The sequence below is a fragment of the Barbatula barbatula genome, assembly GCF_947034865.1.
Source record: "Barbatula barbatula genome assembly, chromosome: 14".
NCBI classification, from domain to species: domain Eukaryota; kingdom Metazoa; phylum Chordata; class Actinopteri; order Cypriniformes; family Nemacheilidae; genus Barbatula; species Barbatula barbatula.
In genome coordinates, this window is record NC_136777.1 from 17120205 (window position 1) to 17145956 (window position 25752).

General features: G+C 37.1%; 1 protein-coding gene across 1 annotated transcript in view; it reads right to left on the minus strand.

Annotated features, from left to right (window-relative positions):
• Positions 1-25752, minus strand: part of LOC306903531 (CUB and sushi domain-containing protein 1) — a gene marked incomplete at both ends in the record, with an annotated part of 362445 nt that overhangs the window by 192656 nt on the left and 144037 nt on the right. The window contains one exon of the mRNA XM_079472788.1: positions 11264-11376. Coding sequence (XP_079328914.1) covers positions 11264-11376 — 113 coding nt within the window. The remainder of the gene's footprint in view (positions 1-11263; positions 11377-25752) is intronic.

Genomic DNA, 25752 nt, shown 5'->3' on the forward strand with positions numbered 1-25752 from the left:
AAGCATGCTGGGAAATATAAATCCTCTGTCTGGTTGTAAGAATTATATGTAAACACAACACAAATCATTTATGTAGTGCCAACATGAATGGATTAAGTAACATAACATGTTGTGATAAAATTGTACAAAAATTATGTAGATTTAACTTATATATATATTAATCAAATTGGAAAAGCAGCGAAAATCCTTTTTGTCAGTGTAGCTATACAATATAAAAAACCTCAGATGATATTTAATAAAGATGCCGTACTGAGTGAACTGAAACATGTGAATTAAGCTTGGTGATGCTGCCCTCAGGGCCCTCGTGTGATGCCTAAACTATAAAAAAACATATATATTTACGTAAATATTATTTTCAATAAAAGTCGTCCGTAAGGTAAAATACTGTTCTGTGATAGGTGTGCTGGTTTGGGGTGGTGATGTGCGTGTGCGTGTGCAGACTAGGGCTGAGGCTCAAACGTCACTGTGCGGTGTGCGCTACTGTGACATAGAAATGGAGTTTTAGACAGAGCAATTCTGGCTAGGATAGCACTAGACTTGTTGAGCATACATTAGCTGTGAGGTGGGAAGGTTGAGCAATTAAAGTGAAGTTAATGCATTTCACACATGCTATCGTGTGGCTGGTGAGTTCGAGGGCTTTGGCACTAGACTCAGGACAGACAGCAGTGCTGCATACTAATTCAGCAGACTACAGAGTGAGCTTATTAATGCATATCCTCTCCGAGAGGCTGCGGGGAGATCACACACACTGTCTACCCTCACTATTGAACAACTGATATTCATACGACTAATAATATGAGCAACCATCCTTTGGCAAATTTGTAACAGTAGAAAAATCTCCCAGTTTTGCAGATTTTCAAATCAATAGAGAAAATGATAAAAGGTTGGTTAAATGATTTAAAGAAAATGTTGGAACATTTGTGCCCATTTACTTTCTTAGCACATGCACGTGTATTATTACTTGCTGTTACCGTACAAGTATTAATACATTATAATATATAAAATCATAATATATACAATAATGTTTGTGGATTTATTTCTATGATATTACACAATTTTCAGTTTGAACTGCTTTATTGTGAATTTATTATGGGCAATGAAGTGAATCTTTATCATTTTCAAAGAAAACATTCAGTTTGCTTGTATCTTAAGAAGGTGAAAATAGTATTTTAAGACAAGAACACGTGGAAAAACTGACCCTCTGTAGACCCTTTCTTTTGCTATTTTTCCATCCACCCATTTTTATGCAAATTAGATTATTAAATGAACATGTGAAAAATATGCATAATTTGTGCGCGATAAACGTTTAAACTGATAGGAAGAATGTGCCAAAACTACGATGGAAACATTAACAGAAGAGATTCCTTGATGCGCGTCTGGAATGTTGTTCTGAAATGCTTTAGCCAAAGTCTGACATGAAAGTGGTTCGCTATTACATGCCATAACTGTGTTCCGAAAACGCAGGTATCCGCCTCCGAAAGCATTGCTTATTGTGTTTTGTCTGTGCACTTGTCGGTAATTTGTTATATATACTGTATTATTAAGGCAACCTACAAATCTTCTATGACGGAAACTTTTATTGTCCTTACTGATATTTGCAGACAAATATTTTATTCAATGTTCCAAGTTCAATTCCTAACTTTGGATGGGAACGTGTTGGGAATCATTGTAAGTGCAAATTATCCAGTAAATAACAAAACCTAAGGCTATTTCAACACGTTTTAGTTTAAAAACGCAAATTTTTCCACGGCATTTTCGTGTTGTAGTGTGGGTGAGAAAAAACAAATGCGAATGATGTCATGCGACTGAGTGCCGAAGTTTGCGCTATACAGTGACGTCAGCGTTTTCACGCTAGTCTGGAAAAAGAGCGTTTTGAAAACGAAAACTCACTTTTCAAACGAAAACTCACTTTTCAAACGAAAACTCACTTTTCAAACGAAAACTCACTTTTCAAACGAAAACTCACTTTTCAAATGAAAACGCATTCGTGTGGACGTTGCCTTAAGTTACCTATATGGTACAAATAAAAATGCAATCCCATTGTACACTACAAGGGAAGCACACCACAGAGTTAAAGCAAACAGGACTCAAAGATGCTCACAGTTTAGACGACTTTTAACCTCTTTAAAACCAAACTGCTCTCAGCAACCTACAAAGGAAAACCAATTCTAAAAATACCCATAGTACACTGACATTTTAAGTATAAAATTGTCAACATAACCTTGCAAAAGTTCATGTTCATTTTAACTGTTCAACCATATCCAAAGCTGTCTCACTAACACTCAGATTTACATGAAGATTTTCATCCATCCTAAGACCACCTGACCTGCTATTAAACTTTTCTCATATGCATTTTCAGACCTCAGAATGACCCTCATAATAATGTCAGCATCACGCAGATGCCCAGTTGATGTGGAGGTGTTATTTTTTTCAAGGCTGTTAAAGCTGCGTAACTGTACATTGATGATGACAAAACATTCTGCTGTTTGTCCACCTGTATTACAAGTAGGACTGAGAAACAGCAGGGGCGGGGTGAGTACTAAGCACCGAATACCACAACAGACCTGCGCGCCACTAGACAGTGCCTGATTTATTTTAGGCGTGTGTAAATTGCCGAGAGCGGGTCATCTTTAAAGTCATATCAAAACCTAGGGATGCATTCAGGATAAGTAACAGCGATGATATGCTGTGTGACCGTCTGCGAAATAATCTTCCTAAAAATAATATCTAGCTAAAGGCCTTTTTTCCCCCGCCCTCTCTCTGCGTTAACAAAAGCAGTTATGCCTGTTGGAGATCCGAATGAAATAGCTAATCCAACCATCTGTGAAGCTGAAGTCTCATAGACCTGGTGATTTTCAAAACGAATTACAGAGATCAACAACCTGAAAGCCGCCTAAAGCAAAGAAGAGAAAAAAACAAACTACTTTACGCGGCAAGAGACAATATCTCACGATGCCATTACCGCATCGTGAGAAGGAACACGTTACTCTCTGATTTTTTTTTTGTTGGCTACTCTATCAAGCGCTCCGAGCCATCAGATTTCATACCTCTATAACATGATTCAGAATAACATCAGAAGATGCTTCACTTCTCTGTGCTGTGAAGAATCTTCTTTTCCAACCCCAAAATGTAATGCTAGCAATATCACTGAACTTACCCCGAATGATCAATAAAAATCTATCTCTCCGAATATCTTTCTATCATAAGCATCACGCAACGGATTTCACATGCGAACTGGACTTTCAAAATGCGCGCATTTAAAATCCGTTGCGAAATGCATGTGCGCGGATTTAATTTTTCAAAGCATATGAATGGAAATTTGCATATGGAAATATAGTTTGAAAGAGAGGTCAAGCAAAGTCATCCTGCCTGACATATTCGTAAGCAGAGACACACTAATGCAAAATATTATTCCCATATTGTGTTAATTGAATTATTTGGGTTAAACAGCGAATACAAATTGTAGACTAGAGAGTCAATACAAATTAGCCGGAAATCTGTGAAATGTGATGGAAGTCTATGGGACTTTTATTTTGTGCTTGCACCACAAACTGCCATCATAAGTGAATAGGTGTCAATATATGACAGATGTCTATAGAAGCTGTTGATACATTTTCAAATAACACTAGCACTTTCTGTAAAGATCCGTTACAAATTCTGCCGACATGATAACCTTGACATTGGATGAGTTCATTCAAAGTCTTCACTTCATAAAGCGTTTTTTCTGTGAGGTCAGATTGTACAAGCTCAATGTATAAAACTCTCCAAAATGATGGACAACGCAAATGTTGATTTTAATATATACTAATATTCCATCGCTATCAATAAAGTTTAATTAACAATAGTTAAAACTACTTCAGCCCATTATTGTTGTGATCGGTATGAGTATCAATGCGTCTAAGAGTATCTGGTTGTTTGAATGTTGCACAGATGTCTGTGTGCCGATAGTTCATCCTGGTCACTTAGAAATGGGAAAAATTACGTCGAATAAAAACATTGTAAATAAAACACAAAAGTGCACAAAACTCACTGAATCTAGAAATGCAGCTCCAAGCATCACGAATACAATGAACAGGAGAAACTGAGGTGAAATTCCACTCATGCCTCTGGGATTTTTGCTTGGATGAAGGCGATATTTTTTGTCACTAAGTGCAATATTTCAAACATTGGAAACCTGTTTGAGGAACATAGCTGAGTGCCCTGGGGAAAGGTGGACATTTTAGTGCACAGACTTGGAGGAAAAGTGCATTTCAGTGAAGGAGATTAGATTTGAATGGATTGTAGAAAAGACAGACGTTCTTGACCTTGGTCATATTGACCTAAGACAATCCATATTTTTGAATATTAACTACACTGTCATAAATTCAGCTGGATTGGAACTTGTCTAAGATGACAAGTCATCTGAGATGTTTCTGGCCAAAAAAAGAGCGAATCAATATTTCATACATGAAAGTGATGTATTAATGGTGACAGCGGTGTGGGGTCCATCACTGTTCCCATTCATTTTAATAGTTTTGGTGACTTCCTAATGCAGAGTGCATTATGGGAATACAACAGCTTTTTGTGATTGAAAACGAAACACGCCTGCAATGTGTCATTTTTCACTGGCAAAATAATAGTTATGTTTGTGGATATTATTTAACAGTGATGACACTCCATGCTACAATTATAAATGAATTCAAATCTCCTCTCATGGGAAATGAAAAAAAAAACGTTTGAAAAATGGGGCACAGATGTCTGAAAATGTCCTTCCAACATGCACACTTGCAGTTCAAACTCAGTGCAATTATAAATGAAGCAAATCAAGCACAATTCTGAAAAGTGCCTCTAGACATCCCATGCGTAAAGGCAAACACATCTTTCTTGTGCTGCCATGTGGTGAACACATTCTATCTGAATACCAGAGGAATTCCTTCATATCAAAATCTGCTGCGTCGCTTAATCCCCGGTGGAAATGTCAGGGGTGAAACAAAGGCAACAGGTCCAGCGAAAGCAAAGACTGCTGAGCATTTCACTTCTGCTGGATTTACTGCAAAACAAATATTGTCTCGTACGCAGTTCGTGACGCTTCTAATATTGAAAAACATTTATGACAGAAAAGCGTACAGTATATTCGCATCACTGAAATTCAACCTTTTTTTACTAACCAAATTTTATCCAATAAGTGTAACCCAGACCGATCTGTGAAAAACTACACGTATAATTGAAGCTGGATTTAAATGGGCCGTAACATCTAAACTGACAATTCTTATATTTTATGAAATACTGCAGCGTTTATAATAAATAATTCATCACATTTTCTATTTGATTAAAATTTCCATATTTTATGTTTTGTTTTATTTTAATGCTGTATTTCATTTCATTTTTTATGTGTCATGTTATTTAGTTTGGTTTAGTTTACTTTACTTTACTTTAGTATATTACATTTTTATTATCTATTAATATTGTAGTTGATATTTGTTGAGTTTAGCTTTGAGTTTTGTTCCCTTTGTTTTATTTATTTTTGAATTATATATTTATTTTTCATTTCATTTAAAAAGACGTGCTCTGTGGAATGCGATGGTGGAAAAGCGTTCTTTGTTTGCAGTGGAAATAAAGCCACACCCTCTATTTTATCATGTCATTTTTTGATTCATTTGGATATACATCACATTATTAAAATAACATTTAAAAATCTAAATACAATCCCTTGATTAGCCTATTCAAGTTTTTCCAAGTAGTTTCCAGGCTTTTCTTCAAAACTTTTCGTAAAAAAAAACACATTACTTATATTAATATTAATGACACAGTATATACAATGGCAATAATGAACAGATCAAAATATTTCGACAATAAATGTCTTTCTGTCTGTTTATATTTACTAAAGCCATGAACAACTGCTTTTATTGAGCAACGTGCAGGAGCTCTTCAAAGATCATGTGAGTGTTCAAAGGCAGCCAGCACTCAGGTATCATCAATCCTTTGACTTTGTACTTCAAACTATAACACTGTAAAAAAGATCTGTTCTTATTAAGATATTTTTTTATTTAAGCATCGACTTGGTACAAAGCTACTTTTTAAATCTCTACTCCACCGTCATTTTATAAATAAGCATGTCAAGAAGCACTGCAGCATGTAGTAGCAAGTAAATCCTGGGAACTGGACTTGTACGAGGCAAATGAAATGAGCATCAAACGAATAAGTCGCTATAAACCTGTTTTAGCATCATCTCTTCACGGTTGGCTTCCTGATCACGGCGGATGCTCGAGACGAGCGATTCCGTGTCCAGACAGTACAGACCACTGCTCTGATAAGCGAGGGTAGACCCTCACTGTAATCCAATCCATCCACTTGTCCTGTCTTTAAATTAAACTCTACTTCTGCAGGCTGGATTAAATGTTGGTCAGACGGCTCATCACGTCTGACAGACCGGCTACTATCTCTGGATTCAGCTGCAAGTAGGGAAATTAATTGATTCATATCTTCCATAGCGGTCCCGTACCGGAGCCTTCCCGTATCGGCCCCATTTATCAGAGGTAGGAGGTGTCATTTATTTGAATCTTTTCAATAAAAGTCTGATGAGATACTTCATTTTAGAGGACTAAATATAAGACAAGATTACTCGACCGCCGTAGCATCCAAAGCAAACAATGTCGGCTTTATTTTCCGGTGATTAAGATGTTACAGAGCTGTCTCTGAGCAGATAAAGCGGATCCCCCAGGAACCTAATGTAATGTAAAGAAATGTTAACACAGATTAATGAAGACTCGGCAAAGAAGCTCTAGTGCAGCTTTGTGATTTCAAAATGAACACTTTGCTGTGATTTTTACATCATTTGATGCAAGTCAAATGAACGTCTTTGAAGATGATGGATTGGACGGGGTAGCAACAGGTTTGGAAGGACTGTACTATTCAATATCTCTGGCAAAACTCTTAATATTATCATTTGTGTGAATGACACGCCACAAGGTACAAAATTGTCCTAAAATATACTGAAATTGTGTAGTAATGACAATGTTTTAGAGACCTCCAATAAGACAGAAGAATCACAGATGAGATCTCTGTAATATCTCATCTGAGAAAATGAGTCAAAATCACACATGGCTCCATTAGAGTTTTGGAAGAGATCTCAATGTCGCAAACTGAGCTCAGGTTTGTCAAGTCTTCCATCAATATTATTGACGATCTAAATTATTTATCATCTGAGACTAAGTGGATAAATGAAACTCAAGTCCCTCAAATCTCCAACCAATAACCCGTTTCTCTGAGCTTATCTTACACTAACAACGTATAGCAAACGTAAGAAGCTAAGAAATGTATAAAATCCCAAAATATGATATGACTCATGTGCAGTTATCCAGGTTTTTGTGCCACATTTAATGGTGCCACATAAAATCGCAACAGTGACCGAACAGCTTTTGCGCTAACGCTAACTGCGGCGTGGCACTGTTGATCAAATGAGCAAATATCGCCATCCAGTACTTCTGGCAGCAATAAAAGTGAAAATTGCTGAGAGGTTGTACATTCATTCAGCAAACTGCTGTGGCGCTCAACACTGCAGGCAAATAGATTACAATTAGTTGGGTGTAATGGCCCATAAGCCGCACTCTAAAGGCTGCTGGGAAAACTGCGGAATATATACGGATGTCACGATCTGCACACAGACAGAGATGAAATACTGCTGCAAACTTGAACATTTAAATGCACACAAGAAGTCCAGGACCCGCAAGCCACCATTCATTCCGGAGAATTTGTAATTCATTGGCTCGTGGAGTGAACCAACTGTTGCAGAGCTGAGGAAAAAACAATGAGACAACCCTTGGACGTGCAATAAAAAAATAAATCAATAAATAATAATACGATTAAACATTACCACATTTGCTTAACATTAATCAACCAGCCAAATAGATTCAAAGTGTTTGAACCAGAAAACTAAATACAGTGTAAATCCAGTTTATGTCATGCACATTTACAATTTACATTTACATTTTTCCATTACATTTTGTTTCGTAATTTATTTACATATTTTTATTTCAAAAATTGCTATAGACCTGTAAATGCACAGTCTAAAACAGTCTAAACAGTAGACGTGTAAAAAAAACAATCAATCTGAAAGTAGGATTCATAGGATGTATGCGTTGGGACTGCAGTTAACTTCTGGTCTGGGTTTGGCTAGTGTCTAATAATATATTATATGATAGATATCTAATGATATGATGAAATGATATTAAGCTTTGTGTGTTTGTGTATTTGTTTAAAGAACTCTATGTGCATTCTTGGCACGTTTTACACTACTAATTCACAGCCGACATCTGAAGTTTAAACTTCCAAGCATAGTGGCTACAGAACCAAATAAAAGAGGGAAAAAAGCTTGATTCCGTTAGATTAAATCGTGCCCATTTGGCCACCAGAGGAAACGCCTATACAAAATACCATTAACCTGATGGATTGGGCTGTAATGGGGTGAGAGGCGCAGTGGCAATGCATAACTGAAAAAGGTCACACATTCACTGAAAATTATACACAGTGATGACTTCACTGAACTTCAGCTAATACACATAAAACCAAGCCAAGCGAACGAAAGTCTATCCCCTACTTTCATACATTGCAATTATGAATGACACTGGTGGAAACTAAAGCAAAACCACAGAGCAAAGATCTCTGTGAACAGTCTGAATCAACAGCAACGGGTTTCACGTAACCAGTAGCACATCAGTAGGCTAAAAGGAACGGCAGGACTTCGTGGCACGTATCTGCGTCCGAAACAAAGAGCCGAGCGGGAAATAATGCTTTCACACCGGGACAAACGTATCTGTCGTGCAGCAGATACAAATCGCACATTGTCAACACATCTGCATTCCACAGCAGTGTCTCTGTGACGGCCATATGGTCATAAAAATAGACTGTGTTTCAGGCCCAGCGATGACATCAACAAATGGATTATGGCATTACAAAAGACGCTGTTCACGCAGCCTTCCAGAGCCGCCCGTAGTTATCGCCTGCCTAACAAGACTTCAGGAGACCGCCGCTTGAGTTATGACTGCCGTAGTTCACGTTGAGGAAGAGGTAAAAAGAGAAATAAAGAATGAAAATACGCCCCCGTACCCATACGTCGACAAGAATAGTGACAACCCTGAGCATAATTCATGGGCTTCAGGTCTCACAAGTCATAAGTTTTGGTAAATTGTGAGAGATATACGATAGTCCAACGAAGGGGTGGGGATCGAAACTCCAGTGATATTTAAAGTTCATGAAAAATCCATTTGGGTTTGTCACTGTCTGAAAGCACTGCGGTTTTGGGGTTGCTCGCCATGAACGACCTTACACTGGTCACCATGAGATATTGAACAGTTATTTTTATCCATTATTGAAGAACTTTATCCATTAGGGCAGTACTGTCTTTCAACTTTGCTTCGAAGGTCACGATTTAGATGTTACTGGAATAGTTTACACAAAACTTTTAAGTCAGCCACAGAAAATGAGCATTTTTGAAGAATAAAAGTATTTATCCATAAGATGATGGCCCAGATACACTTCCATAATGTACTTAAAGTGCTCCATTGCCATACATGAATTTTGTATTTAAAATGAAAAGAATATAGTTTTTCTTGGTGTCTCAAAACAGTACACATAGATTTTCTCAAGTTGAACTTTTTTTGTATGATACAGTGATAGTTTGCCCAAAAATGGAAATTCTGTCATCATTGTATCACCTTCTTGTCATTTCAAACCTCACATGGGACCAGTTAACAACAATCTTCAAAATATCTTTTGTGTTCTGCGGAACAAAAGAAAGTCATACAGGTTGGAAATGACAACAGGGCGAGTAAATGATGACAGAGTTTTTATTTTTGGGTGAAAAATAACAGAGCACTTTAAGTACATTTGGGTATATTGTAGTGCACGTTTTCACCTGAGGGCTTACAATATCCAAAAAGTATTACAAAATTAAAGTCCACATGTGCACTAGGTTACAATTCCTCCGAAGCCATAGGGTAGTATTATTTGGGGAAAAGAGCCTAAATGTGCGCATCATGATTGCTTATAAGATATGCGAGATCCAATCGTATTTGCTATTAATGATGTCATACTGAACCTGAACACGATTTCAGAGCTTTTTTCCAGACACCATCCTGTGTGCACTTGTTAAGGCCGTATATTAAAAAAGGGTAAAGTTACTATTTCTGAAGAACGCTCCGGATTGGAAAATGATCTATATTTTGGAGCTAAAAACACCAGCTTTTAGAGAAATGTGTGAACTTCTGCTAAAAAACAAGAAATGATTCGATAATTTACTTCCAGCAGGTAACATGAAAAAACTGTAAAACACCCTCGCATTCCTGTTAAAACAAAACAAACGGCTCAAGGTAACAAAGACAGAATATAATGAAATCTATTTGAGTCCTATTGCGTGCCTATTTTAATCCCAAAGCTAATCTAAAAAACTCATTGATGACTTTGCAGGGTGTGTAAATCCAGTTTCCCTGAGCCTTACACTCAATCTACAGAAGACTGGCAAACAAGACCAAACACTGTAGGAAATGAGACAGTATTTTACCAAACCAGAGACAGAGAGAGAGAGAACTTTGCCTATTAGAGCATTTAAATGCAACACTAGATTTAGACTTCAGTCCAACCTGCCAGAACAAATCATCGTGATTCATGTGCCGTCCTGTCGCCACTCATGCAGATGTCTAAACCGGAACTAAGCAAATACACCTGGGGCAGAAATTCCAAGGGTGGTAACAAGCCAGTCCACCGACAGGCATAATGTGCAAATCCACTGATACTTGAAAAGACAAGCGGGTTCTATGGTTCGGCTTTAATCTTTAACAAGTACAATGGGGGTACAACAGGGCTACAAGCGCCTCTTAAGGAGTATTCTTTTCTAATTCAACATATTTAGTTTATTGAATATTAATGAGGCAGTCAAATTCATGTATGTTATGAATAAATGTCATGCTAGAAGCCCCCATATAATGCATTAATAATAGAAATACTGTATAATATACTAATAATGTACAGTATGTAAACACTTACTGTATCACAAGAGTGTATTAAATTTTTCTTAGCAGATTTAAAGCCTTGTATCTCAAAGATATGATATTAACCATATATGGTGTATATGAGCTAAAACAGTGCACAGTGACCAAATGCGTTTAGGAACGTGCTGTGGTTTGGTAGTTTGTTTGTGACAAAATAAAAGGTCACATTACTCCCTGTAGCCACGTTTACCCAGATAATCATTACAAGCTCATATATGAAAAAAAACAATGTTTCTTACCTTCATAGATTGCTTTAAATCCTTGGGCACTAACAGCGAAGTCTGTAGTAAACCACAGTGCCAATATGGACCCAGAACTTACGATGGGTGATGGCAACATGAAGCCAGACAACCTGAAATGAAATACAGTGTCATCAGACAGTAGTTTACAAAACCAATGCAACGATTTTCTAACAATTTGGCTAATTTCTATGAATTCATACAACCTCGTATACTTTTAAGAACAAAACTTTTTCGCGCGAAAATATTATAAACGCGACTTCATAATAAATATTACAAAAATAAACAGGTATATTAAGTGAAGATAATCTTTTCAGTTTTCCAATGGGATATAAAAAATCCAACACATATATTATCTAAGTTTATTAAATCGTATTTATTTAACAAACTATATTTTTTATATATACTTCATATTTTTGATGTATTATCGAGTTACTCATTTTCATGGCTTTAAAATGTACTCCATGTTTTTGTGTAAATAGTTTCATGTAAAATAACCGTAACATTTGTGACGAGTGTCAGTTTTGGGGTGTGCAGTTACAGTAGGGGAGGGGCTTAATTATTACTTTATAATAATCATACATTTGTATACGACCCACTTCATACAAATTAGCCATCTTGTAAAACCGTTACAAATGTCCACGTGATCAACCTGAAACAACATATTACTCATGAAAAACAAAACGTAGATCCCATCACAGAGTTTGTGCTTTTATAACTTAGCAGACATCGCTGTGGTCTTATCTTTTAGTTTGGTTGTCGATTTTGTTTCAGACGTTTCTCAAACTAACCTTTATCAGTAAACTTATTTTGATTGCGAAGACACAAATAAGATGTTAGTGAGATCTCATTTATCTCTCCTTCCACTAGACATACAAAAAGCAGCTGAATATTTCATCCAGAAGATTATAATCAATGTACATTATTATTTCATGTCCTTTATTTCACATAATACCGAGAGCTGTTCTCTTCATAGAAAAAACATTCTTTTGTCACACAGAAGGTCTTCTCATCATTCCATTTTTCTTGTTACATTTAGGCCAGCAACACCAACCTAATGATCAATCTCCCCTCGACGGACAGATCGAGATCGAAGAAATGTATCTATCATTGTATCTCTACTTTCCAAGTATTCCGTGTGTTTCTTTAATGAACAGGGCCAACTAGCCTCAGCCATTCTCAGAAAGTGCATTCAGCCAATGGCTCACAGTACAGCCTCAACCTTTTGACATCAGCCTCGTGAATGAAAGTCCAACAAGCTGCGGATGAAACAGAGGTCCCTATTACAAAGTCCAACCTCTGTGGCTTTCAAGTGAAGAACAGGACATGCTCTTTGAAAAAAGCCCAGAGAAATCCATTGGTCCTGGTCCTCAGATATTTCAGCTAAGTAGCAGTGGCTGTCTGACCTCAGGACACCTGCAAGAAGTTCACTAAAGACGATTCCTTTTACCTCAGTCCTCAACCCAAAGCAAGAATGAAATGAAGTAATTCTTTCCAACATTATCAAGACTTGCATTGCCCAAAAGGAAATGTTATTTCACAAACAAGACAACTAAGATTTGTGCTCAAATATCTGCCCTGCATTGAGCCCCTCTAGCTGGGTTTCGTGAAACTTGTGATGACTTATGAAAAAAGAGTTGTCAGCATGCATCACAACAAGAATAAATGATGTGAAATACAGCGTTAAACTTCTATTGTTTAACATACTGTTTATTTTCATGGTATAAAGTTATAATAAATGTTTTGTTTTTTGGTCACTGCCATTATCTTGGTGTATAGTGTGTGTTAAGGTCCACATGTGTCTGCTTAAAAACTTTGAAGGGACAAGCCTTCTTGTCGTCTCAAACCTGCATGACTTTCTGTCTTTCTTCTGCAGAGCACAAAAGAAGATATTTTGAAGAAAACTGGTAAACAAACGGGGACGCAACCACACACAACCGTAACGGAAACACAAAACCAATGTCAATGGTCAATGGGTAGCGCTGTTGTTTCATGTCTGGGTCCCTGTCAGTCTAAATGAAGTTTAAGAAAAGTTTAGATTGTTATGAATGGTCCTTTAGGAACATGTCCCATTATTGTGCTGTCTGATAATTATGAATACAGCGATATGTCAACGTAACTTAATTTCAACACCACTATAGCTTATAAATTACATTTATTTATTTGAATACTTATCTTATTATTTATGAAGTAAACATTTGATTGAATAATCACTTGAAAATGATGTCATCCTTTACTCATGCTCATGTTATTTCATACCTTTATAAATCAAGATATTTGGAAGAATGTTGGTCATTTTCAGCTCCGGGACATCATTGACTTCCACAGTAGGAAGAATGAAATGATGAGAACTCTTTGTTTTCCTACATTTTTCAAAATATCTCATTATGTGTTCAACAGAACCAAAAAAATACAATATTTATTTCCTACTATGGTAGTGGATGATGTCCCAGAACTGAAAATTGCAAACGTTCTTCCAAATCTCTTTCTCTGCGTGCTCATTGGAACAAAGACATGTATACAGGTTTGAAACAACCTGATGGTGAGTAAATGACGACAGAATTTTCATCTTTGGTTGAACTATGGATGAACCCCTCTCATACGGTGAGTCACAATTTGTGAAAAAACTAGTGTTGAAAGTAAAAAATAAAAGATTTGATTTAACAAGATTTGTTTACGTGTTACGTTCCAAAAAATGTCATTGAAGTTAAAGAAACTGAAAACTGAAAAACATCTCTATAGTTTCTATAGCCGAACTCTTTGAGGGTGCCGGCAGGCTGGTTCAGTCAGCAACAGCATAGCAAGTCAAAAGAACCCATCCCCAAGTCTCTGTGATGCTTTGCTTTCTAAACTTCATGTTTCTCCTTTCATTTAAATCTAAGATTTGTAAAATCTGTTTTATCATCCTTCAAGCACGGACTGTAAGTCTGTTTGGCCGGACAAGTAACAGAACACCTCTGACCAACAAGACATGGCAACAAGACTAAATTCATAAGGATTCAAATTTTGAACTGTAGGTATGACCAATCCTCAACGTTTCCTTCATATGGGAATGTTTTACTTTATCCAGATATCCAGATTACGAACACAAACATTCCTGGTAATAAACATAATAAAAATGAACAAAACCACCGAGACATTTCTTAAAATGGCTTCTTTTGTCATATACAGGTTTTGAATGACACGCGGGTGAATAAATGATGACTTTTCATTTTCGAGTGAACCATCGGTTTAGCACACATTCTAAAGTCACAGCTTTATGTTACTCTATGTCCTGCATTTGAACAATCGTTTATTTCTAACCACTCTTATGACTATTGATGCCCACATTTCTGTTTGTTCTACACGTCATTCTGCGAATGTTCTCACTGGGACGTGTGGTGGCGTATGAATCTTTCATTCTTACACTAAATCCTTTATTCTGCAGCAGTCGTTGCCAGAGAAGATAAATTGAGTTGCACGCTAACAAAATCATATGACTGTCATAGGCATGTTTACTGGCCGTGGTACTTATCTGTGAGCCGCTGTTATTTATTTACTCTCATAACTAAACAGGATGATGCTCAGTTGGCTCGAGGATGAGCTATTACTGTATGTCTTCGTTTTATGTTCGCATAGCCTTATATTACTGTGTTTTCTCAAAGATTTACGTTTTTACACAGGAATCATCATTTCAGTCAAAGAAGTAAAATAAATACTTGTATCAAGGCATGTTTTTCACACTTCACTCAATATAGAATAAAATTGAATATAGTTTTAATTTATCTATATATATTTTTCTATTAAATTTTATTTAGCTATGTTATATTTAAAAGCTATGTATTTATATGCATGTATACTGTATGCATAACATTTTCAGTATATTACTGTATAATAATGCATGCTGTACTAATAAGCTGCAATGTCCAACGTTGGTTTTAAAAGCAACCATGTATAACTTCTGCCTCTCTATTGCCTTTTTGAAACAAAGCTGCAGGTTACTTAGCGTCTTCTTACGTTTAAATGGGTTAAAGTCAAATTATGTCAACCTGACATTCAGAGGGTCATGTTAACCGAAAATTCTCCATCATTGACGGTTGTTTTTACCAGTGATGGAAAAATCTGAAGGCCGTCCGTCATTATGATGGATTACAAAAAGGGCAATTTGCAGCTCCCCGTTTTGTCATTTCCCTTCATTAGAGCTTAATCCTAGGCGTCTACCCCTGCCCCGAACACGACCGCCAAGGGACGTGTGTTTCACATTATTAGCTTCCTTATGCCGGGGCCTCAGCAAAACATTTTTTAAAACATGAGGACAAAAATCCTAGATTTATTCATTTGCTCCTATAATGTGTGGTGCGCGTGATGTGACGAAGACAGCAGAGTCCTGACTGTGAACACAGGAAATCTCACAAATTCTCTCGAGACTTCAGAATGAGTTACTTATGATTGCGCTGTAAGCTTTGTTCATTATATATGTGTGTTCAATATAAACAAATGTGTACATATAACCTTTAATGTCATATTATTTATCGTATATTAATACCGTTTTGTAAAAATATTGCTGCTGACATTATCACCCGAAAGAGTCGACTGGCTCCACAAACTCCACTGGACCTATTTTTTCTGTTCCACCTTAAAGCATCCGCACACTCGGACTCCATCAGATGCATCTGTCACCGCGTCACTGTGTGGTGTTTTTTCCTTCAGAAAAACTTTTTGGATAAACTTGATCTTTTAGGGATATGAAAAATGTCGGTCTCAGCATCTTCTCTGTTCAGCGAGCGGCAGAAGCAGCACATTCATATGAAATAGCATTTACAAGCACCTGTCATTTTACTGGCTGGACATATGAACATAAACATTTGTCCGTAATCGTTTTACGTCTGAGAACGGAAACGTTAAATATATAAATGAATATAACAACAACGACTTTATTGGGCATTCAGATGTATTCAGTTCCGAGAGTAAACGCAAGTACAGCGTGATGAGGTCATGAACATGCTAACTACCACGACGGGTAATAATAGATTATGACAGATTTTTTACAAGCCTGTCCGTCAAAATGACAGACAATAAGAAAGTCTAGTCACCTCTGTGACATTTCCGGTAAAATCTTATCAGACAGTTCAGTGTATAGACGGTTTCATCGGGCGCAGACACCAGGACTGCAGTAACTTCCGGTCTATTTGGCTAGTGTCTAATAATATAACTACTTATATTTGATTGCATCTATTTTAATATCAATTTCTATTATTATTGTATTGTATCATAATTTTATTAAATACACAATTTGTTGAATGGGTCCTGTTGTTTTGAGGCATTTCAATAAACCGTATGGTATGTTGACAGCTTAAAATTATGAATAGCGGAAAGAACACTTGTGTTTTTATGTGCGTCTTCAATAACTGATTTTTGTTCAATAACTGTTTTACTAGAGGATGAAAAAAGTGTGTGAAAGTGTTAGTGAAAGTAGGGACTAAATGTTTAAGCAATTGACATGATCATAGAAATCCTACTAAGCTTGATGTCTCACAAAAAAATGTTTGTTTTCACATCCATAGCGCATGTTCATTTCCCTTTTTTAAAACAGAAAACGTGTTCATAGGCTGACATGTCCCTGATGTTTAGACTCTATTGTAACGTCACGCCAGCAGAAGGAGCCCTCTCCCGAGTTCTGACTTTGTGCCACGCCATCTGCTTCATTGATTACTTCCTGTTTGTTAAACATTTAAGCATGGCCAGGCTAGCAGGATTTTGCGACGTATTGTTTGTTGAGCTATGCTACTGAACCTTACTCTGTCTTTGTCATGATCACATTGGAGTTTTTACCACTGCCTGTTTCAAGATTGTGCAGCTGCCTGTTGATTCTAGTTTGTTCTCGTGGGATTACAATAAACCTCTGCACATGGAGTCTGCCTCAGCGTCCGATTCATTACATCTATCAACAAGGCTTTAGTAAAACATTAACAGTTATATATACAAACACAGACTATATTTGTTACAAATAGATTCTCAAGCATTTTTATGTCACATCCATAACACTGGAATTGCCCCGTTGCATAAATCCTTCCATTTATTTTACCCAAACTAAGCCCAGTAACGCTGGTAGAGATGTTCAATCCATAAAACGTGAAAACCTCGTCAGATCGATTCCGAGGTGACTGGGAAAGCAAATAAACATCTGTGAGAAACAGGACTGTGAAGAGAGATGTAGGGACTAGTCTGTTTTTCAAAAGATGCAAGGTCAATATGTTTCACATTCAATTGTCAAAGCTGCAAACTTCTGGGAGACTTTTGTAACAAGTTCGTTTTGGTTTCTTACTCCATCTTTCTCCGCCCAGCAAAGCTATTTTGGGTTTGAAGCGTATGCCAGGAAAGATAAAACGGTGATGGCTGCTTAGAAAAGATGACAAGCATCTTCCTTTTTTCTTTGTTTAAAACAAGATCAACTTTTCTTGTACTGTAGCACAATACAAGCCTAAAAACTACACCTTCCAAAAAACAAGCTTTTCTAAGAGAAACTTTCACGACCTGAAGAAGATGTTTTATTTAAACTAAACTTTCTCTTTTCAATAACCATTTTACTGTGCACACTCAACTACTATTTAAGTTAGGTTGACTTTTCGAAAGTGTAAAAAACTGAAGCTTTTAAAGCTTTGCTCTTTTCGTTTCCTGCTGTCTGACATGTCGGTGGATTCATTAGTCACATACCAGTACTTAAGATGATACACTGCTCGCAAAAAACATTTATTCCATCCGGCTGCTTCTGAATAAAAAGATGCTGATGGTTTAGTTGCATGGCATCGTGTGACAAAGTATTCCTCACTGTACATTTAAGCGGATAATAATGCGTCACTTTTCAAACATGAACAAAGACAGGTGTATGAAATATATGATGGTTGTATTAGCTCACAAACTAAATAAAGGTAAATATTCGAACGTCAGATATTGAACAGTGTGTTTGTTTATTTTTCTCACGTATCGACATTAATCCCGGACAAAAACAAAGATTTGGCTTCTAAAGCCTCTAGCTCACAGAGAGCGTGTTGGCATGTACAACGGGCAGCTAATGGCCTTGCCACGTCTCTGCCAGTGCAATACGATTACCCAGGCATGACTTAACAAAGAATATTTCACAGGTCAAGAAGGTCCATCCAAAGAGATGATATTATCACCGCGGAAAGACGTCTGCTGGGGAAATGCAGCATTTCATCCAGATTTTTCAAACACGAGAAGGTCACGGTGGTGTTGTAAGCTGAAGAGGAGCGCGTGACTGGGTTTTTATTAGAGCACATATCAGAAGCGATCACGGTCCATCAATCACGCTCTGAGCAGATATGGTCCTGGAAGTGTCACACCGGAGTGCATTAGCTCAGGAAGAACAAGTAAGTTGGCTTCATTTCAAACATGACTTAAGGATCGACCGTGTGCGAGCGACCTCCTGTCTGAGGTATTTTTAGTTTGTTTTGTATTTTTATGATGGCTATTAAGCAGCTGGCTTTCAATAGGCCATTGATCGAAACACTGGAGATGCTTGCTACAGGCCTTCCTCAACAAAAACAAACAAAACCAAGCAAAGGTTCTCTTTGATTTTGAGCGGTGCTCATGGTAACATTTGAAAAGCCTTGAAAACTCACTACAGCACCCTCACAACCACAACAGACTGGGATTCGAAAAAACCTTGTGCACGAAGAGCAAAGAGAAGTACAATTTAGTTCAAACTCGAAGCCTCGAACCAACTCGCCAGGACTTTTTTTATAGTGTAAATGAGAATATATCACTTCAAGAGGCACTTAAACGTCAAGAGGAGATCGAGCGCTGTAACGGTGTTAAATAACTGCAATGTGCAAAATGAAGTTGTGACAAAAATGACACTCTTAAAAATAAAGGTGCTTAAAAAGTTTCTTTGTGAAACGGATCGGAACTTAAAGGTTCTTTATGAAACCAAAAGGTTCTTCATTGGCATTTTTAAGAGTGTAAACAAACATGTTCGTATTAATATTATCATACATTGCTTTTAAAATGTTGAGTATTTTAGAAAGGATCTATTTGTTTAAGGGATAGTTCACCCAAAAATGAAAGTTCTGTCATCATTTACTCACCCTCAGGTTGTTATAAATGTCTATAAATGATGATGGTGAGTAAATGACGACAGAATTTTCATTTTTGGAGGAACTATCCCTTTAACATCAGTAAAGTCATCGCAATCTAAAAATAAACAATATTGTTTTTCACCATTCTGACTATGACGACTTTTGATTTTAAATATGAAATATGTAAGCTTATGTATTAAATAATACAGTAATGATGCGATCAATTGTCAAAAGTCACATCAGAAAATTATTGTACATTATTTTAACTCATCAGAATAAGTACGTATAAGTATTTATTACAGCAAATCATAACTATTCACGGTTTAAAACGGAAAGTTGAAATGACTTTCTGTTTTAAATATTTTTAAAAAATCTGAATAATTGAAGGCAGCAAAATAAGTAAAAAAAAGTTTAGGTCAAAGTACACAACTTGTTTTGTTAACTTGGTTTTTTTACAGTAAATGTTTAAACTTTACAGTTAATCTTTTCAGTAATTCACATAAGACTTGGGCCGCACTGACTGTGACTTCCCTGTGAACATTTCAAAACGCCCAAGTTCAACCCAAATTATTGTAAGAAACTTTTTTCTAAAATGATATGATCTACATACGAAAGTGGTACAATAATTATGTCACCTTGAAATGACCCTCTGTGTTATTTTGTTCTGCTCTTTTGAAATAGGAAAAGCGAGTATAATTGCTCTGAACACCATTTGAAAGATTATCGGCTCTAATCTTCAAAGAGAGTGTTATTATGAACGTCGAGAGTGATGGGGAAGATTTCACAGGGATACAATCGTAGCGCCAGGATTGTGAAGGACAAAGCTTTGCCTTTGAACAGGCAGTCAATCAGAAATGTAGCTGGCGAGGTCACTGAAATTTGACTGCTTGCTTTGGACGAGTGAGGATTTGCTTCTGAAATTCTGCGAGCGCCGTTCAGGATTTTCTCTGGTCCATTTCTCTAAAATAAAAATGATGAGCGTAAACCCCAATCTTTTGGAAGTCGCAGCATGGTTTCCATACACTGTTTTATGAGGCGACATGCCATGAGAGCCACTTTCATCGTCATTCCAAACTCTAAAATACATTCAGTTTGCCAGCTCTCTTTCTCAATAGCAGCGATAAGAAAAGACTGACAAAGAAGCAACGCTTTTTACAGCGGCGGGTCGACTCAAGAATCCTCCAAGAGCTTTTTTTAAAGTCATTACGTTTTAATTCTATGCTTTTGGTATCTGGTTTTGATCCTTTTTAAAGAAAAAATGGTCCTTCACTATTTGACAGTCTATAGTCAAAAATAACTTTTGTTACATTACAACAGTAAGCACATGACAGCTAGAACTGCAGTTCTGACATTGAAGTCTGTCTTTTACAGATGAAAGGGAAATGTAAAATCCATATTTCTACTTACAGTTAATCACAGCATGTCAACTTTAAGCTAGTGTACACACAGTTAACAAACAAAGAAACGAGTCCACGTGCATTCCCATAGTCATGTTGTCGTGTCCTATTTACATGTATACCCGAATTTTTCCTTTTTTGCTTAACCTCCAAATTAGATGTGTCATACGCTTTAGGGTCCTTTTCACCCATTTTCGAAGCAACGGCCATTTTTTTCCAGGATTGAGACTCATTCCCTAGCTTTGAACCCTCCCAAAATAGTCCATACAGAGTGAATCATGAATTGGCCGGCAGGTGTAACATTCGTCATCCCGTAAAAGGGTGAGCACACTACTGGTGACCACCACTGGTGTAGTCACAATATATTGGTATATCCATCACATGGCTCGGCTAGCCCTGCCCTCCTTGACTCGTGGGGCAAGTGAATCAATCATGGAGCTGCAAGTCTCTGGGCTTCTCGCTGTAGAAATGAGTTCTTGACGGAGATCTTTTCTTCCGAGCACTTTTGTTCTATCCACCTGATGCCCGGCCCATGAAGAAACTGCATTCTGCTTTCCTTTAACTTGAGGAAGGCCTTAAATAAACATTCATCACTCAATCCATGTCACATGAATTGAGAATTCCACAATTTCGATATTATTATTATTCTCGCCAAACCATGGTTGGGTCAAATATGGACAAACCCAACCCTTGGGATCAAGTGTCCACATTTGACCCAAACAAGAGTTTAAGCGACCCAGCGTTCTAGGATTGTATGTTTTGCTTTTATGATGATAGAATGATTTAAAATCTCTCTCTAAAATCTTTTCTTGGACATATTTGTGAAACAGCACGGATCCATATCTCAGTCTCTTGATAAAACTACACCTGTCAAGTCTTTATTCCTAGTTTACTCTTTTGATGTTTTAATGTGAGGAATGTTACACCATATTTTTCTGAACTAAACACTTTGTGCATCTAGATAAACGTTTGTAGAAAGCTTTTTGTGTAAAGCTTTTTAGTTCATTTTACCTACACATTTGAAGGTAACTGTCTCGCCCCCTTGAGTACTTTCAAGGAGGTTTTATACAGACAGTGACATGAGAATAAGTACTGTATATTCGATGCAATGTGTGCAGGCAGTCCATTGGACGAACATTTACCCCCATAAAGCAAGTTGTGAAAACAGGTATAAGTAATCATTCAATTATGTTTAATTACGAGACACATAAACCATGCTGTACACATAAATGTATTTTTCATAATTATTAAACACTTCCAGTAAACTTTTCAACCACGTAAATTCCACACAGAAGCCTGGATATTTAAATATGTCATTTATAAGGTTGTGAATTTTGAAATAGCGATAAAATAAAATGCAAACGAAGTGTACTAGCGAGCGTGCATTTTGTGACTGCCTGCTGCAGTCTTCTGCCTTTCAGAATTCATTGATTTAATACATTCGTTCAGGTTTAATCAATCATAATATTTATTTTCAAGAGAAACTTAAATTACATAAGTCGTTTTAAAAGCTCTTTGAATGTGTTGTCGTTTTTTTCCTTTTGATGATGTGCTCAAAGTGAAGGGTCAAGCTCCCCTCGAAACTCTTGAAAAGCACAAAATGAGTTTACCAGATATTCATCACTTTAATCTTATTTTATCAATCTACCTGATAAAAATCTCATTTGGCTTATTAAAATAAATAAACACAAATCAGTACTTACATAAAACTGCTTAGCAAATTCGAGCATTCTTCATATTCAGCAACTAATAAACGTTACCCAAAGTTAAGTTACATTCATCACATCTTTTCGTTTCCGCTGCAGGTTTTCACTGATGCTTCAATAGGTTTGATAGGTTATGACCAGATTCGGTTGAGGTTCACCTATAGCACAAGCAGGTGAAGAACCGTGCATCATTTGCTCGGTCTTGTTCTCTGTTTATTGGATGCATGTTTGGAGTCACTGCCCCGCTGAAAGAAATCTGACCTTCAATAGTGAGAAGAGAACAGGGTGGTCATTACAGAGGACACCATTCTCTCATCCGGCACACGCGAAAGGTCTCCAAAGCAAGAGGTGAAAAACCGCAAGAACACCAGGTCGACGCTAACTTACAAAGCGTGCTACTGTTTGACTGTGGAATGCATCCATCACAGGCGCTCCAGAGACTTTTATCAAATATTCGCAAGCTGAACACTGTTAGGTATACAACTTCAAAACAACAAGACTGAAGGTGCCTCTAGTGAGTGGGGTCAGCAAACAAGCGAACGCAAGATCAACACACATTGTTCATCATACTAGCTGTGGGAATTTACCCAGCATTCCTTTCAGCAATGCACTCTTTATAGCACCTCTGGGAGTCTTCGGGTCTTCAAACAGAAAAGGCTGGATGTTTCAATTACATCTTTTTTCGCCATTCTAACGTATTTACTTTCTATCGGAAAACATGCCACGAAATACTTCACAGTACGATAGCATCATAACGCCGACGCAAGTCACCTTCCCTCCCAGTGTTTAGATGAACAACAATGTTGACAAGCCAAAACTAAAGCAACCGTGTATACAAACAAATCCAATAAACGCTTTTACAAAGCCAGCATTTACTCTCAAGTATCCAAGTCTGGTTTACTTTGAAGCTTATTCCGGCCAAAGTCGCCCACTTAGTCTGATTTGTGAAGTGACTAACAACAGTGAGGTTTGCTTTTGTGTCACGCTAATCTACAATATCATTTAATTCAACACCACTGTAGATGGGATCCTGAAGTCTGTGCGTGACCTCGGAGTTGAGATGTTACAAACATGGACTGGTCATACAGGGCTTCACATCTTTGTGTCCATCAAGCACACAAAGGCACAAGTGACAATCTAGCCTGTGAGATTTTTTTCCGACATACGCGTGTGGACAACAGAAATGAGGGTATGTGTATTCTTCCACCCCCTCGAGTCTAACCTGAGACCTCGGCTGCATCAAACCAAACGGATTATGTGGGGGAGTGAAGCAACATCCTGAAGGCAAAATCTGGGGAGGCGTTAAGCGCACAAAACAGACCCACCGCATACGGAACACACACACGTTTTTGCAGCAGTTTGGATTCCGGAAGATCTGAAGAAAGACAGCTTTGTATTGACGGTACTGAGAGCAAAGCAGGTATGGCCGGTGAACGCTGTACAACTGAAAGAGGATTTTGCAAAAGTCAGGGATTTTAAAGGGATTTTTAGATCACGTGTCATGCTGAGAGATGGGCGATTTGTTGTCTTCGGGATGAATAGCGGACTGATATCTGGCAGTGTCATGACTGGTCCGGCAGTAGCATGGATGATGTCATACAAGCGTGTGCTTGTAGCTTGTGTATAAATATTTTGTATTTAGGGTTAACGCTGCGATTGGACCAACAGAAATATTTTAGCATTTGAAAATAGCCCTGAAAAGCAAGAGAGATTGGCACAACATTAGCACAAAGGCCTGTGGGATCATTTCAATTTCAAAAGGAGGATGTCAGAAGGGCCGGATTCCCTTCAGTGATTCGCTCATTATGGCATTTATGAGTTTCTTCAGGACTTGAATGATGTTAGACCTTTGTGTTGCATTTTTCAGATGCAGTTATGAATGCATCACAATACACCCACGGGTTATCTGATATTCCAAATAAAGGTTTCATGATGAAATATATCTTCTCTATAATATATCATTTATTCTATGATTTATTATTGGATTAACAAAATTCGACTCATGATTGCTTTGAAAAACAAGCCAATGATTTCTTGTCCACTCTGTCAATCATTCTTGGATGTGTGTTCTGTCACAATAGAAACGTCTGTTGATGTCACACAGTCTGCTTGGGCTTTACCCAACATCCCGTTTGTGAAGAATTACATCGTTTTTGAATGTCTCTTGTATATTTCTTTGTTAACTAAAGAGGGATAGTTCTACAATTGTTTTTGTTAAGTACTGGGACTCTTATTGAGTTTTGGTATCACTATATGTTTCAAGCAATGACAAAGCTATTATTAATTCAAGTCAGATAAAAAAAAAGTAAAACTTCGAAAATATTTGCCATCTTAAGTTTTATTTCTACTGTCTATGTGATGAAGCCTGATGTGTTTTTATGTTATTAGTACCAGACTGCTTAAGAAAGCTCAATCTTTTTTATGAACATATTCACATAAGCTTAAAAATAAATTAAATAATATATACATGCATTCATTCTGAAGACTTTCCTGTACACAAATCACAGGTTTCCTTCATATGTCAGACTTGACAACTAATTCAAGGTTAATACGCTGTTTGGGATTTTGATTTACATTTATTCATTTGGCAGACGCTTTTATCCAAAGCTGTATTTGCTGTTGAAGGATGACATGTTTTCCTCCTCTCAGATATTGTTATCTGTCCAAACACAATTTATTTTGGAGACAGAATAGCCCAAAAATAGCATGATGTCCAGGGGATTTTTAAGCTCAATGACTCTTCTAAGACCACAATGTAATACCTTTCCACCATCCCCTATAGGGCTCTATGACAGCCACTTATATAATAGAAAGCTATAAGCAGTAGTTGCATTTCTACTGTATGGTCTTTTGTGATTTCATGACATATTATTGGTGTATTTTCCGATCTATTCATTGTTCCCTTCAGAGATCACATGTATATTTCATGTGCAATTTTCTTTCATTTTCATTTTTCTTCCTCTATATTCACCGGTAGTGGATAAAAATGAGAGCAACGATTTTATACTTAGATTTTTTTAAACACACGAAGAAAATCTTTGACCAAACTAGAAATGCAAGCTGAATATTCAACCATAGTTGACATTTCACAAGCTTAATGTTTTTGTTCACAATTTGTGACGTCAGAGCCATCCAACGATCCCGTAAACTTTGGCAGATGATCGTCATTTTCCAATTAAAATAGCTGATTTGGTCATTGTTAGGAGTTCAGAGGCTAGCCATGCATAAAAAGAATGCTAGTTACTACATAGCCTACTATAAATACTATTATTTTAATTACTTATTTCTTCATTTATTTGTTGAACTATATA